The sequence below is a fragment of the Zootoca vivipara genome, chromosome 5, assembly GCF_963506605.1.
Source record: "Zootoca vivipara chromosome 5, rZooViv1.1, whole genome shotgun sequence".
Lineage (NCBI taxonomy): Eukaryota > Metazoa > Chordata > Lepidosauria > Squamata > Lacertidae > Zootoca > Zootoca vivipara.
In genome coordinates, this window is record NC_083280.1 from 81018889 (window position 1) to 81035656 (window position 16768).

The 16768-nt window shown below is 41.5% G+C and overlaps 1 protein-coding gene across 5 annotated transcripts in view; it reads right to left on the bottom strand.

Moving 5' to 3' along the window:
• Positions 1 to 15733, bottom strand: part of LOC118096362 (heparan-alpha-glucosaminide N-acetyltransferase-like) — a 179474-nt gene extending 163741 nt beyond the window's left edge. For 3 of the 5 annotated variants that reach the window (XM_035138107.2, XM_035138109.2, XM_035138106.2), the window contains exons 1-4: positions 15576 to 15733; positions 14800 to 14894; positions 13024 to 13160; positions 6302 to 6420 (exon numbers count right to left, since the gene is read on the bottom strand). In XM_035138107.2, coding sequence (XP_034993998.2) covers positions 6302 to 6420; positions 13024 to 13160; positions 14800 to 14894; positions 15576 to 15645 — 421 coding nt within the window. In that variant the 5' untranslated portion in view covers positions 15646 to 15733. Of the gene's footprint in view, positions 1 to 6301; positions 6421 to 13023; positions 13161 to 14799; positions 14895 to 15575 lie in introns of those variants that run through there. The other 2 variants (XM_035138110.2, XM_060275002.1) reach the window with 2 other exon arrangements.
• Positions 15734 to 16768: the final 1035 nt, after the last annotated feature.

Sequence of the window (16768 nt, forward strand, 5' to 3'; positions counted from 1 at the left end):
AATAAATGGATTCATTAAATTGGTTCTTGCATTGGCAAAATGCCCAACACAATGTAATAAACAAAAGCTGCCACTCACTATTAGACCACCCTCTTTAATACTTTTATCACTCCCTATTACAGTAACAGAGCAGAACCAAAATAACTTCAAAACGAGCATGCTGCTAACTTTTAACCCTACTGATTAAAATGTTGGCTCGCCAATCAGTCAACTAAAGTAAATTAAAGTAAAGTATTCTACACAAAATTTTGTCTTTCTATTGTCTTTAGGACAGAAGCTGGTTTTCTAATTAAAACCAAAAAAAAACACTAGTAAGAGTTTTTACACTTGACATTCTTCAGATTTCAGTCCCAGAGTCTGTAATTTAAAATCTGAAGGGGATATGCATCTTGACAAAAGACATGCACATTAACAAGAAATGTGTACTATTTTCTTTTTCTATTCTATTTTCTCATAACTGCGTATCAGTATATGAAATGCTGCCAAATTACAGCATGTGATTTTAAGCTTACAATGTTCTTTTTTTTAAAAAAAATGGCCTCTTTTATCCCCCAACAACTTGATTTACTTAGATTGTAAGGCCCTTTCACACAGAACAATTTACATTTAGGAAAGAAAACTGCTATAATCTACTTTGAGCCCATGGGACAGAGTCAGAAATAAATCAAATTGCATCAAATTGTGAAATTAAAATTTCTCTGGCGCTATGGACAGTATATTAAGCCCACAGGGCTGAACAACACACAACATAAGATATCTTGGGCAGATCTTATGACTTCTTCCACCAGAAGTACTGTATCTACACACAAAGAGAGAGAGATTTGGATTGAGGCTATGGCACTGTTATATACTGAGCAGAATCCTAGAACAATAGGATCCAGAATGCAGCAGTCTGATTGGTCCGCAGGAGTCACCCAATCCAGCTCCAGGTGGAAGTGAATCAGCAACCTGATTGGCCTGCAGGAGCAGCCAATCAGGCTGCTGGCAGAAGTCAATCCGCAACCTGATTGGCTCACAGGTGCAGCCCTGAAGTAGCCAATCATTCAAGGCCCATTGTGTAAATAATGTATATAAGCAGACGTTTTTGGGGAAAGAGCCATTCTTCTCTTCTTCCTCTATTGCTACTACAAGCTGATTAAAGAGCATGAAATTCACTCTCGACTCTGAGTATATTTCATAAACCTTTCACTTCCACCATTTCCACAATTCCTCCCTGAAGTTGCTTTTTATCATGGAGGTAAAAAGACTGCTACAATATGGAATCCTTTCTTTGTCCTCTCCTCGCATCTTTTTGCCCCGGTAGTTAATACCAGTTCTGATAGAAGGAGATTTACAGTTAGAAAAATATTGGGCAGGGGGTGGGGGGAGGAATTAGAATCCATCAACCAGTGCTGTAACCTCAATAAAAACTAGAAACTGGAGGTGTAGCTGCTTTTGAGTGACAAATCTCCCTTGTCATGGCTAGTTTGGCTCTCAGAAACCAGCTCAGGACTGACCATTGCAGAACAGGCAGAGAAGACGGTTCAAGCCACATTTCTTGGTGAGAGAACCTGGGTGTTACACAACAGCCAAACCATGTTTTCATCTGAAATTCTGGACTGCATGTTTTCAGAAAGAATTGATGAACTGACAATCTATAGCTTGATTCCAACATGAAATTAAGACTTCTCTGAACCCTGAGGCAGCTTTGTAGCCCCACAATGTGTTGGGTGACATACTATCGTCAAAGCACAGAAATCAGCTTTATTTCTTTGCAAGGGCAATTTCACTTGCCCATAAAATTCACCCGCCTTTTATCAGTGCCATCCGCAAAGATATTGTGGCATCTGTAAGATATCCCCATCTCCAATGTGCATTGTCTTGCAGCCTCCAGAGCCAACAAACTGTCAAATTAGAACCGGCTCCTGACAGCTTTATGACACATAATCTTGTTCACAAAGAAAATGGCCCGAGACCTCCTGCCTGTTACAGCTGCCAGAATGGAAATGTTTTTCATGTCTCTGTGATAAGTTTACATCTCCACAAAGGAGACAATACATCTGCCGTTGCCTTGAACCAATCACAATGCAAAAATTCTATATCAAATATAAACCAGCTTTCCTCCTTTGAAAGATACCTATTTTATGAGTCCAGCAAGTGAGGACTATTTAATAGAATCACCTTGAACTCCGAGGAGGAAAGATGGAATAAAAATATAATGGGTGGGGCTAGTTCCAGGTTGATTGGAATCCACTGAAAGATCTCTCGTGATTTGCAGGAAATCAGCAAGGGTTTCTGAATCCCAGTAGTTTAAACAATTCAAAACAGCTTTCTTTTGACCTAAACAAGGCTGTTAAAATCAAGAAAGCCAACCAGCAATGGACTTGTGTGTTAAAGGACTAATAAACGACCACACTTTTCCATGTATAAGATGAGGGGGTTTTTTTTACTATAAAATAATGTAAAAAGAACAGGGGGTGTCTTATACACGGATAGTGTCTGGGAGGGACTGGTGATTGGTTGTAGCTGCGCGAATGCTGCCTGCTGTTGGTGAGTGGACAGGCACTTGTTGGCTTCTGCGACGTGAGCGGTTGTCAGCGTCTGTCATTCTGATTAGTGAATTTCTGCCCCCCCCCCAAAAAAAGTTGAACAACTTTTGGAAATCCTCCCCCAAAAAAAGCTTAACAACTCTGGGCCATCTCATCCCATTTTTTTAAATCTGAGTCCCCCAAAATACTCAGGTGTGTGTTATACAGGGGGAAATATGGTATGTTCAGTACTGGTCCAAGCAGGGGGGTGGAATCCTAGACTCAGAATATGCTCAAGGGTACTTCATTTATTCTGCCTGTAAGTCTTTTGCACCTGAAGTTGGTAGATCTTTAGGTTATAGCAAATCTGACAAGCCTGAAACCCCTGCTTTTAAACATTCCGAAGCATTATATAAATTATTACTCTTTTACACCATAATTCATTCTCTCTCCTATTCTTCACCCAAATTGTATCAGCGTGCTAGGAAGAGTGCCATTTTAACTCCCCCAGTTCTGCTTTTAACAGTGAGGAGCACCCAAAGGACAACAGCTGAAGACAGACTTTTCCCAGAGCTGCATGTTGTTTTTGGAGGTGTGTGGCTCCCTCTACTGGGAGGCATAGGTAGCAAGAAGTAAACTTGAAGGAAATTGAGGACTAATTTGGAAGTTCGTTTTTAAAATCGCTATCAATGGGAATGTTCTTTATAAAGGAAGAAAGGAAGTTATTGTACCCATACATTTTTCAGGAAGTTACCTTATCAGTACCCAAATGTTCAAAACAACACATTGCTGTTTAATTTTTTTGTAATATGTCCAGGGGAGTTAATAGATGAATAGGCACAAAACTCTATATTTACTTACTGAATTAAAATAAGTGGGGGGGGGTGTCCTTGTGACTGTCTAAATCAAGGACTCCAAAACGTGGGTCTCCGGCTCTTTTTGGACTACAATTCCCATCATCCCTGACCACTGGTCCAGGTAGCTAGGGATGGTGAGAGTTGTAGTCAGTCCAAAAACAGCTGGAGACCCAAGTTTGGAAAACACAGGTCTAAATAATATAAATCATGTGTGGGGAACCTTTGGCCCTTCAGATGTTGCTAAACAAAAACTCCCATGATTGCTGGGGCTGATGGCAACATCTGGAGGACCAAAGGTTCCTGACACATGATATAAAAAAATATAAAATTCAGTTAACAGTGAACTAAATTCTCAAAGGGTACTGGACCTTATATAGCAAAACAATGGGGAGGGGGAATCCTAAGGGAAGAACAAAACAACAACAGCAGCGGAATGAGAATTTAACATGATCAGTGGGCAAATAATGCTGACTGACAGTTCAGGAAAATGAAGAGAAAAGCGAAAAAAGCAGGACACTTTTACAGTAAATTCAGACATTGTCATTGCTAAGCAATTGTAACCTGTGCTTTTTTCAGGGGGTACTCAAGGCACATACTACTGGTACCTCTTTTTTGTTGTTGTTAATAAGTGTGGCACTTAATGTAACAACTTCATGTGAGTACCAGAACCTATTGTTCTAGAAAAAAAGCACTGACCATAACCCTATGCCATTCTCCTTTTTTCAGACCTCAAGTGTAGTAATTTCCCCTCACTTAAATCACTATTGCCAGCCAGCCCAGGGGTATTGGGCCTTTAATTAGAAACCTCCTCCTTCTATTTAAAATGGCCATAGCAATACAGATATATTGCCCCTCAATTGGCCTTTACTTAGTTCCTGTTCTCAGTTTTCACAGGTGCAAATTGGCAATTTAGTATCATGTGTGGGAAGTTTTTAACACACCCATATTTCCATTGCATACAAGTTTAAAGCCAGTTTAATCTGCCATGGATTATCTGTCCCCCTGCCCACTAAGATATCCCATGAATTGTAGATCTGTGAAAGGACTGGATATTGTTGTTGGATTTCTTGTAACATGCAATACAGTTGTACAATATAGTAGTACAGCCCCATTTTAAAATCATCATATACAGCATTTACTCAAATTTAATGCTCACCTTTTTTGGCCAAAGCACATTGCAAAAATTAAGGTGCACATTAAATTCGAAGGCACATTTACATTTGCCAGCAAATTCTTTTTCTGGTTTGAAGGTTCTGAAAACTGAGGTGCACATTAGATTTGATGCCACATTATACTTGAATAAATACACTAAGGATTTAGGCTGCAATCCTAAACCATGTCTACTCAGCAGTAAATTCTAATACTGTATCTGGCCAATTTTATTTTGTGAACAGTATTCTGGAGTGAAAACATTTTGGCAACTCCTTATCTTTTTATAATCTATGTTGTTCCAGGAAAGCGGGGCATGGGGGGACTACTTTGGGGGTATTACCGGTATTCTCTGCATGTTCCTTTTATTTTTTCCTGTTTGTACTTTTCCATGTTTTTTTGAAAATCAATAAAATATATTATTTAAAAAGAAGGAAATTCTACTGAATTCACTGGGACTTATTTCCAGGTAAGTGGGGTTAGGATTGCAGTCTATGTTGTGACCCTAATTAAAAGCATAAGGGATTACATATTTTAAGAAACAGCATCATTATTAGTTGCTCCTCCTGTCAACAAGGATGCATTCAATCCACCATCCCTGTAGTTATTCCGCTACCAATAACTCTTGACTTTAGGCGCATCAGAATGGCTCCATGAAAGTTTTCTCCATGTATAACCTTGCCCTTAAGGACTTAAGTTCTCTTTTTATGCAATCAAATCAACTAAGCTGAGCTTTGCATTAGTATGTAAATGGTTTTGCAAATTTTCCCGTATGCTGCTTCCAATCACAAGTCACCATACTGTATTTTGGCTTAACAGAATTTAGAGAGGTTTTTCAAGCAGTGATGAGTCACTACCTGGACACATAACTGAAGCATTCTCAAGACTGGTTTGTTACTCCCAAATCTCTTAGGAAAGATACATTATCTTACTTCCTCAATTTTTTGGAGGGGGAAGAGAGAATCACCTGGTTTTAGTTCTTCTGTTTCTAATCCTGTGAATGATAGGAACATTGGTAACTTTCTGCAATCACTTCCAAAATTACGGGTTTGGAAAGAAAGATTTTGCTGCAGCAGGAAAATGACAACTGCATCTTTCAGTGACAAGACGCTGGAAACGGATTGCCTTGTAGTGCTTTAGTGTAGCTTGCCTTGCATTACAAGAACTCTCTGATGATGAGAGAGAGTGCCAGATGAAGAACGAACAAGGGGTGGCAAAGTCAAGGCAACATCCAACACTGACATTATGTTCCTCTTCAGTAAATCTAGTTTGACGGACAGCACCCAAGAGATGCTAACAAGGGCCAACCGTAGCAAAGGCAATGGCACCTCACTTGTGAGCCATACTTGGCTGACAATCAGCAAAGCACAAGAGAGGTGTGGACTCATGCCCTGTGCTGTTAGGTTATTGTGTTTGATGTCCCGAAAAGTGATCTCAGCTACAGCTGGTCAACCTGCAATGCAGAGGGCTTGGTTCACAATCTGCAGTTAAGCACCAACAAAACGTTCTATAAATTCCAATGCAACCCAAGGTCAGCATGCCAAGATCGTGGAACAGACATCTACCCTTTGATAATTCATTTGAAATTGTTAGCTGCCTTAGACTCATAATGAAACACAGGACATGAATTATTACAGCACATGAATAAAACAAACTCTTGGAAGCTCAATAGGCCCAGATGAACTTTTCACTGAAATACACATCAATTTAAACTCTTATCGGTACGTATTTGTAACACGTCAGTCCCTTCCCTGTGTACAGTAATTTAACAATGTTTTGGATACTTACGGATGTAACCATTCTCAGGATCTTTCTCCACACTTAACGTACAAGAGACTTCAGTTGTATTCTTGATGGGCTTGACAGTTAGCAAGTACTGGCCTTGTTCTCCATATAATGCTCTCCAACTAAACAAAAAATGCATAAGAACAACTCAGAAAGAATAAATGGGAAGCAACTGTTATTCAAAGGCATACACTGCCTTTAATGGTGGAGGTTGAACATAGCCATGATGGCTAGAGGCCATGGATGGATAGCCTTTTTCCTAAACTAAAAAGGACTAAATCTTGAAACATTTCCATAAATGAGAGTTGCTGACCTTAACAGATTAGACAACTGGGCCAAAGCAAACAAGATGAATTTTAACAAGGAGAAATGTAAGGTACTCACTTGGGCAAAAAAAATGAAAGGCACAAATACAGGATGGGTGACACCTGGCTTGAGAGCAGTACATGTGAAAAGGACCTAGGAGTCTTGGTAGACCACAGACTTGACATGAGTCAGCAGTGTGATGCAGCAGCTAAAAAAGCCAATGCAATTCTGGGCTGCATCAATAGGAGTATAGCATCTAGATCTGGGGAAGTAATAGTACCACTGTATTCTGCTCTGGTCAGACCTCACCTGGAGTACTGTGTCCAGTTCTGGGCACCACAGTTCAAGAAGGATACTGACAAGCTGGAACGTGTCCAGAAGAGGGCAACCAAAATGGTCAAAGGCCTGGAAACGATGCCTTATGAGGAAGGGCTTAGGGAGCTGGGTATGTTTAGCCTGGAGAAGAGAAGGTTAAGGGGTGATATGAAAGCCATGTTCAAATATATGAAAGGATGTCATATGGAGGAGGGAGAAAGATTTTTTTCTGCTGCTCCAGAGAAGCAGACACACAGCAATGGATTCAAGCTTCAAGAAAGAAGATTCCACCTAAACATTAGGAAGAACTTCCTGACAGTAAGAGCTGTTCGGCAGTGGAATTTGCTACCAAGGAGTGTGGTGGAGTCTCCTTCTTTGGAGGTTTTTAAGCAGAGGCTTGACAGCCATATGTCAAGAATGCTTTGATGGTGTTTCCTGCTTGGCAGGGGGTTGGACTGGATGGCCCTTGTGGTCTCTTCCAACTCTATGATTCTATTCTATGATTCCAGCACCTTGATTATTTTGTTTGCCCCCTTCTGCACCTTTTCCAGCTTTACAGTATCTTTTGTGAGGTGTAGGCCTCAACAGTTGATATCCCAGATAATATCTGGGAAATACAATTTGATGAAGGCCCACTGTAACACACCTTACTGAACTTGTATTCCCAAAGGACAAATTGTAGCCTTAAAACATATACGTATATACAATTCAAAATATTTTTAAACCAATGACATTTCAGTGATGCATCTGCTGGCTCTTTTATTTTTTTATTTTTTTAACATACTTTTTATTAATTTTACAAAATACAAAAAAACAAAAAAAACGGTACATACTTAAACCCCTTTTCCACCTCCTTCCTACCCACCCACATGGGTCCTCCCCTGCCACAGAAGTATCCCATGTTTGTGAACAGTCAGAAATGGTCCATTTTATGCTTGGATTTCTGTCCTCCTCCCCCTCCCCTGACCCCAAAGCCCCCCCCTGCCACCAGGGAGCTCCAGCAAACCAGGGCAGTACGCAGGAGGACATCCATCCAACCATCTATTGTTATACCAAAAAAAGAGAAAAATAGAAATAAGAAAAAAAGGGAAAAAAGAAAGGGCGAAGAAAAAAAAGAAAAAGAAAAAAACAATACAAAACAGAAAAATTTTTCTTGCATTCATAGTTGAAAAACCATATTTTATGGGCTTCCCCTCCCCCCCTTCCCCGGTTTTCATCCCTTTTTTATCATCTGCAACAGTTTCTTACTTTATAAAAATACACCTTTGTATCTTATACAACTTATAAATCAATTGTTAACATTTTCATCTAATATTCAAATCACTGAAAATTCAAACTCCCATTTTCTCTTCCCGTGCCTAATTTTTTTTTTTCTCCCTCTATAAGCCTCCATATTTTCACATTTTCCAAAATCCATTCACTTTTAAAACTATAACTATTCTCAATTTAACCTTACATCCCCGATTACCGGCTCCACCCCCCCCAATCCAGCAAATTCCAAAATCAGCAGACCAGTTATAAACCTGTTAATCCATCCTTATAATCACAACATCACTTTCCCTTCACCCCACCCCCTGTTTACAGTCTCTTGCCATCCAGGTCACCATACAGGACCCCTGAATTTCTTCTCTTCTCTGCATATTTTTTCCTTCTTCCCTGTGGGCGTTCTGGAGTTCCAATAATACCAATCGTGCCCCCCTCAAAGGCAGGGCACTCCATCCAACTTTTTGTAGAGTAGAGTCGTCATTTTTTTCATGGTGTGTTTCATTTTGTGTTGAATCATCACAGTCCTCATCTTCATCTTTTCCTTCCCCATCATTGTCATTCTCACATTGCTCTTTTTCAGTGTCAAAAGCTTCATCTCCTAGAAAATCATATTCCGCCATCACCTCCTGAAATTTCTGCTGTAACTCCTGTCGTCGTGTCTCCTCTTGACATAACTCTATTCTTGTTTCCCACATTAAGGTCAAAACAGACCGCTGGAACTCAGGGGAACACTTTTTTGTTGACATATTTCAGTCCTGCCAAGGTCAAAACTTATCACGTGGGGTGGAATATGATCACAGTTTATTTTCTCGACTCCATTTTAACAAGCTGGCTGCATTCTTCAAGTCTTGTTAACAATAAAGTTCGAACTCACATTTCACAAGCACTTAAGCCAAAAAAGAAATTCCACAAAGTCCAGAAATACAAAGTGAAGTAAAAATTGACTTATAAATCCTGATCAACTCACTGGATTGCCGGCTCCCGAGGGAAAGAAAGGTTTTTCTTAGGCTTTACCTCATTGCTGCAGGGCAGTCATAAACCACAGTCTCTCTCCCCTTTTCACCCTGCATCAAAGGGGATATTCTCTTTGATGCCTTTGAGGGATCCTTTTGAATTACAAATCTTCTGTTTATGGCTTCCGGTTTCTATTTACTGTCTCTTTGTTGCCGTGGGGGGGGGGTGGCTTCCTCTTTTCTCCCCTCTCTCCCAGACCAAATTGTTTTATAATCCAAATCATGAGGTTACTTACAGTCTTTTCCAATCGTTTTATTTTCGGAAGAATCCAGCGCTCTCCGCCTTCGGCTTGAAGCTTCTCCCTGCTAGAATAACGTTGCCGCTCAAAATGGCCCCCGCGACTTCTACCCTCCTCGCTCCGGAGCTCTTATTAGAGCTAACCGAAGAGTTGGGGAGTCCGGATTGGGTCTGTGCCGAGCAAATTGCCCTCGGGACGCCCTTCCCGAGGTTCTAAGGGGCGCAGCGTTGCTCTCGCTGCCCTCCCCACTCCTAGCAGAGACGGGCCGTCTCGGAGACGAGACGAAACCCCGCCGATCGACGCTGGCGCTGAACCCGGAAGCCGCATCTGCTGGCTCTTTTACTTCTCACACATTTCTCCTGAAAAACCAGAAACATAGGTAATACTGTGGAAACAGGACAAACAAATGTATATTTTCTTAAACTATTTTTGCAGGCTTAACTTCAAGCATCAAAGAGCTCCACCAGATGTACCCCAAGTAAATTTCTGTTGGCTTTAAAAAAACACCACACACATTTAAATGCATGTATAAAGAGAGAGGAGATTCAAATCTACCTTGCAGATTAGTGAAAATAGAATGGTGTGCAGCAAAGAGAGAGAAAAGACAAAGACAAATAGATCGAAATTAATATAATTCACTAAAATATGAGAATAGCAGAAAGGACAGGAAATGCATTGTCTTGCTTATCAAGGAGGAAGTCAGGTACATGAAAGGACAAACTTGAGGGAACATAAAAATTCTGACAGCGGCGCAAATTCGGAGCTGATGTCAGGCAGCACATTTTAAATTAGGAACCATCTGCCAGTCGCTACACTCGCAGCACTGAAGTGCAGCCAAAGAAGAGCCAAAGGGTACGGGGAGGGCAGTGGTTTTCAGATGAGGGTGGGGGAGATTCAGCTTCTCCCTCGGTACTACTGTCCCATTTTAAGACAGCATCAGTAAATCATCCCAGTTCATTCAAGCAACGGGGGGAAAGGAAGAAGGTGGAGGGATAAAAGTCCTATTATGCAATGGCAGAGGTCATGGTACCAATATCAATCTTCATTTTTCACACTAGGGTCAGCTTCAATTTTTCTTCCTGTCCTTTGACACTGAACTAACCCACTGATACTGCTGATTATAGTACTGATTATAGAAGACCATGATAGTTATTGGGACTATGCCATATTCAAGCAGAAAAGGGAAGCCGGACTGAATCCCAAATCCTATGGCTTTAGCCTCAGAATTTATTCTTCAGATTGTAGCCAAAATTGGTTCCATTCACAGTAGGCCCAGTGAAAGGAGGAGTTGGGGAAGGAGGCTACAACAAAATCCTGTCAATCCCTGTTCACAGCTTTTGCTTAGCTCTAAGGCAGGCATCCCCAAACTTTGGCCCTCCAGATGTTTTGGACTACAGGTGGCGCTGTGGTTAAACCACTGAGCCTAGGGCTTGCTGATCAGAAGGTCGGCGGTTCGAATCCCTGTGACGGGGCGAGCTCCCGTTGCTTGGTCCCAGCTCCTGCCAACCTAGAAGTTCGAAAGCACGTCAAAATGCAAGTAGATAAATAGGAACCGCTACAGCGGGAAGGTAAACGGCGTTTCCATGTGCTGCTCTGGTTTGCCAGAAGCGGCTTTGTCATGCTGGCCACATGACCTGGACGCTGTACGCTGGCTCCCTCGGCCAATAATGCGAGATGAGTGCGCAACCCCAGAGTCGGTCACGACTGGACCTAATGGTCAGGGGTCCCTTTACCTTTTTAAGGCAGGCATCCCCAAACTTCGGCCCTCCAGATGTTTTGGACTACAGTTCCCATCATCCCTGACCACTGGTACTGTTAGCTAGGGATCATGGGAGTTGTAGGCCAAAACATCTGGAGGGCCGCAGTTTGGGGATGCCTGCTCTAAGGAGTACCAAGTCCTTGATGCTGCAAAATCTTCCAGAGAGATAGTTATGTTAGTCTTGTAGCACTTTTAAAAGGCTAACCAATTTATTATTTGTTACTGCAAAAGTATTATACTGTAGGACACTCTACCCTAGTTGCCTTTCATTTCTCAATCAGAATTTGGCCCGACTGATTACTATGAAAAGATATACCGTATTTTTCCATATATAAGGCACCCCCATGTATAAGACAGCCCCTATTTTTTGAGCCCAAAATTAAGAAAAAATTAATTGCAACATTCCGTGTATAAGACAACCCTCAATTATAAACTTTAAAAAAAATTGGGGGGGGGGATATACAGTAGTCTTATACAGTACAGTATACGTTAATGTGATCAGTTCTGAGAGGACTTTTGCTTTAAAATTGTTCCTTGGGCATTTTACCATTGATTTTGGAGATGATACGTTGCTCTTAAATTCATGTGAGATCCCTGGCAAGAAAAAGCTAATGCTTCTAGAGACCATTTCAAAATTACCTTCTTGATGAGCAAGGTTTTAAACCATGAAGCCTCAATTCACTCTCTTGAGCAGAGAGTGAACTCCAAAACATCAACACACTTGTTTTTGAACTTTGGCACTGAGCCTTGCAAATGTTTTAGCCTTTGTATCTCTGTTTGTCTATATTGTGTATAAGCAGATTCCCCCCCCCCCTCTCTGATATATTAATTAAAACACTAGCATGTCAGGTGTGGTGTTAGTTGTATAAGTGTTAAGGCAGGGTTAGAGGTTGCAAATAGGAAAATAAAGGTTAAAGATTTTTTTTGTTGTTGGGGGTCTGTTTGGATGAGTTCCTTCCAGGCCTGTGATTCTACATCCATTGGAATTTAGAATCTAGCAGAAGATGCCCCCTAAATCAATCAGCCAGTTTATTTGTAGGGTAATAGCCTTATCTGGCCAGTTAAGAACTGTTGACCTCGTGTTGCCATAAAGACAAATGGGTGGGCCTCTTCTCACCTTACCTGGCTGAATACCACATTATCCTAGAATGGGGAACAATAGGCCATGGGGAGTTGGCGGTGTGTGAGAGACTTTTGCAATCCAAAAAGGCAACCAACTGCTTATCTCAAAGTCACAGACATAAAAAGAGGCCTGCAACTGAGAGAAACTACAAGAATCTGAAAGGAGCCACTAAACACCCAGTTTCCAAGTTGCACCCCCGGCAGAATTTGATTTCCAGAATCCAGGCCACTTCGGATAAGCAAATTCCAAAAGTTCTCCGAGACCTCTGGCCTGCCACAGGAACAAGTAAAACACCCTTCTCTGTATACTCAGCAGCAGAGAATATGTATACTGTACTTTTATGTGTATAACACACACACCCCATGTATAAGACACCTCCTATTTTAGGGACTCAAATTTAAGAAATCCCCACCATTCGCTATCTGTCTGTAAAACCACCCACAGTTTTTCAAGTAAAAAACCCTAGGGAAAGTATGGTAATCCTCTCAGGGAGACTCACAGAAGCCCATAAATAGCTTGTCCCCAATATGCTCTCATTCTGGGTGTAAGGTTTTTGCCATAAAGTATCATTTTGAGTAACACTGGAATTACACAGTACAGGAAAGGTTTCTCCTCATGATTCCCCTGAGTGTGTGATACGGCCTTTAGTTCCCGCCATTTTCTCTCAGAACCGTCCCCCCGAAATGCATCTGTGCGCGATTTACCTGCAAACATGGGCAACCGCATCTGCTTCTGCAAACATTGTGACTGTGAGAGCAAAGCGGGAACTAACCGCCACGCTTGTGTTTGAAGGCGCTCCCATGGAAGCTGGTGAAACCGTGAGGAGAGGCTGTGGCAGACACTAAAGAAACAAGGGAATAAAGAGACGTGTCTTTTATGATTTAAGACCCCGATGGGGAAAGTAATCTAGCTGAGAGGAAGCAGGCTGTGCTGGTGGGATATTAATCTGAATGCCAGCAAACTATCTAGAACAGAGTGGATCTGAGGAACTCTATTTTATTATCAAAACAAGAAGGCCAACTGTTGCAGTGTATCCGCAGGCCTTAACAGGTGTTCAGGGCTCCAGCTAGCTTGGCACAATAAGATAGACACATTTGTCTTTCCCAACATTCCTGAAACAAACACACACACACGCACACACACACACACACACACACACAGAGAGAGAGAGAGAGAGAGAGAGAGAGAGAGAGAGAGAGAGAGAGAGAGAGAGAGAGAGAGAGAGAGAGAGAGAATATATATATACTGAAGGGCTTAATTTCAGGGATGCCAGCCAGGCCTAAACTGGATAACTTTATTGCAACCAGTTCTGGGTGAGAAAGAGAAAAATGTGGTCTCCCTCCTCTTTCCTCAGGTCTTCCTGCCTAAAGCAGGGAGGTGTTTGTGTCTTTTTAATCTTATAATACGCATCCTGCTAACCCTAAAATCCTCCTCCTTCCAGTAGACTAATTTCCTCTCCATTTTTATTATGTACTACAATCCAGTGCTATTTTTCTATGGGGGAAAAGGTGCAGGAACTCCCTTGTTCTCTTATAATGGCAATGGAGCCCACCTGAGATGTGCCAGCTGAAAAATAAGCCCTGCTACTATCATTTTCATTAATTTATGAATTGCCTTTTATATATGTTTATTCAAGTTTCAAGGCAATTTGCGAGCAGGCGTGTGTGAATCTGATCTTATACTATGGTTTATCTCTGTAGATCATTGCATAACCTTAAAATGACATGAGATTTTCCATCACAATAAATCTTGCATGAGTTTAGTACAAGCCTGATACTGGCCTCGTCTCAGACTGTGTAAAGGTCAACACATGCAAATCCAGTTTCTAGTAGTGTCTATTCAAACTCCTGAATGGATGCCTTCAAAGAGGCAGACAAAAAGATTGCCAGGTTCAGTTAATCCGCATTAGAAATGGAAAGAGGAGGGAGGAAAATATATCCATTTGTCCTTAATGCGTAGCAGAAGTGTGATGACTTTGGGGGACGCTGGGTAAGTTCTGGAGCTAGAAGAACTAACTGCCTACTGGGAATCTGTTGTTTTTTAAATAAAAAAGATTATTTATTGTAATGGAGAGGCCTTGGAATGAACAAGTCCTGCCCCTTTCTCACTTTTCCCATCCTCCTGAGACATTGGCTAAATGACTAAATGTTAGCTTATCACCCTGTATGTGTTTTGCTTAACAAAAGGATGAAAAATGGTATGCTAATGAGCCATTAATTAACTGAATCCAGGAAGGTCTTTATCTGGTGAGGAGTTGAGAAATCCCACATTGATTTGAAATAACTAGCCTGATTGTGGGCTACAAGCCTGTGGTTATTTGTAGTGCTTCACAGAAACACCAGATACTCTGTGATCAAACAGCTATCAAATTGTGCAATACCACCAACCCTCACCCTCCCTAAACTCAGCTGATTCCCCACACATTATTACAGATGGCACAGCTCTTATTTTCTCAGCTATGTCCTTTTTTTTTTACTTACTTTGTAGCAGGCTTCAGAGACATAGAAAGCAGCAATTTGTCCAGGAAGGTAATTGTTGACAGAGAGCAGGGCCTGGTCAAGCTTCAGCTCATTATCTAATTGCACACAAGGAAAATGTTTTCTGAGCAACACATGCCATGCTAGAAACCACCAGCAAAATATTGCTTTCTGCCACAGTATTGCAGCTGTCTGTCAACTAGCAGAAAAACACAAAAAGAGCTTTGCATTTGACAATGCACTATTGTATAGCATCTCCTTATGCTCTTGGACATTTGCACACACATCTAGTGTTGTGTACAAAATTTGACATCATCTCTGCTGAAGTGCAGGCTTTTACTTCAATTTTCTCTATATATAAGCCCTCCCCTCGCCAGCTTTGTTTACATTATTAAAGAGCTAAACATGTACCGGGCCGGGGGGGGGGTGTATATTGAATGTCCGAAATATTGTTTAAATAAATAATCCATTAATAACGAGGGCCAATTCCCTGCCTTAACAGATTCATTTGCAAAAAACAAAACAAAACTTGCTAAGATACTCCATGCAAAACTCTCTCTTAAGGGATATCCTCCCTGACCTACAGAACTGAACAGCAGGTGAATTATCTAGCAATCATGCTATTATGATTTTAATACATGTTAACATATATTTGCAACACAGGCAGGAATGTTTGGATTGCAATGTGTTTGCCCATTGTAAACAGAACCAATTACAATCCATAAAACCAAACAGTCAAAAAAATGTAAGCTACCTATTTGAAAAACATGTTCTCTTACCTGAATTGCTGTTTTGCACAAAGCTCATTCCTAAGAAAAGCAAAAAGACAGCCTTTGCATTTGTTGCCATTTTCTTAAGCAAACCTGTTTATCAGCGAACCTGTAGGCGCTTCAGTGCATAAGGATCAGAGGTCACAAAGATCAGAGGTCCTTGATTGCTTAATTACTTTCATATATATATATATATATATACATGAGATAACCAACAAAGGAATTTGGAGTCTAGGTATCAGCTGGTAACTCAGCAAATGCAAATTACACATACAGAGTTTTTTTATTTTATTTTATTTATTTGAGCAGTAGGACATACTATGCCTAACAGGTCACCACGAACTCTGCCACCTCTGTAACATACTGTACACACAACTCACCCACAAATGGCTGCCATTGATAGGGAAGCATCATAGTGACATCAAGAAACTACCAGTGTGACATCAAGAAACTAAGGTAGCTGTAATACATATGGGGTGGGGAGAAAACCTGGTTCCACAGTTGTCTACTCAGAATACTTGCTGTTAGCATCCCTCTGTCTCAAGACACCACAGAGTTCGCCTCTGGGAGTCAAACCACTGGAGAATCACAGCGCCTGCCTGTGGCTCCAGAGACTGGGAGCTCTAACTCAGGGGTCAGCAAAGTTTTTCAGCATGGGGCCAGTCCACTGTCCCCCAGACCTTGTGGGAAGCCCGACTATATATTTTTTTGGGGGGAGTGAACGAATTCCTATGCCCCACAAATAACCCAGAGATGCATTTTAAATAAAAAGGCCATTCTACTCAAGTAAAAACACGCTGATTCCCAGACCGTCCGCAGGCTGGATTTAGAAGGTGATTGGGCCGGATCCAGCCCCCGGGCCTTAGTTTGCCTACCCATGCTCTAACTACTGCCTCCCATTGTTTTTGCTGCATTAGCAGCACCTAAGTGAATTCTCCGGGGCACAAGCATGGGCAGCATATATGGAGGTCCTGGGCTGCCCAGATGACAAGACACACACCCCTCGGCCTCACTAATGTGGTCCAAAGGAAAGCAGAGCAATACGTTTGGCAACAACTTGGCGGCAGTTGCCAGAAGGAGGTGTACAAGGCGTCATCAAACTGCCTTAGGCACTCCTTTCAGATTTGTGTAGCCTTTTCTCCCGATGATGTCCTGCAAGGCAGTGGGTAACTCAGAATAGACTCATTGAATTAATGATCACG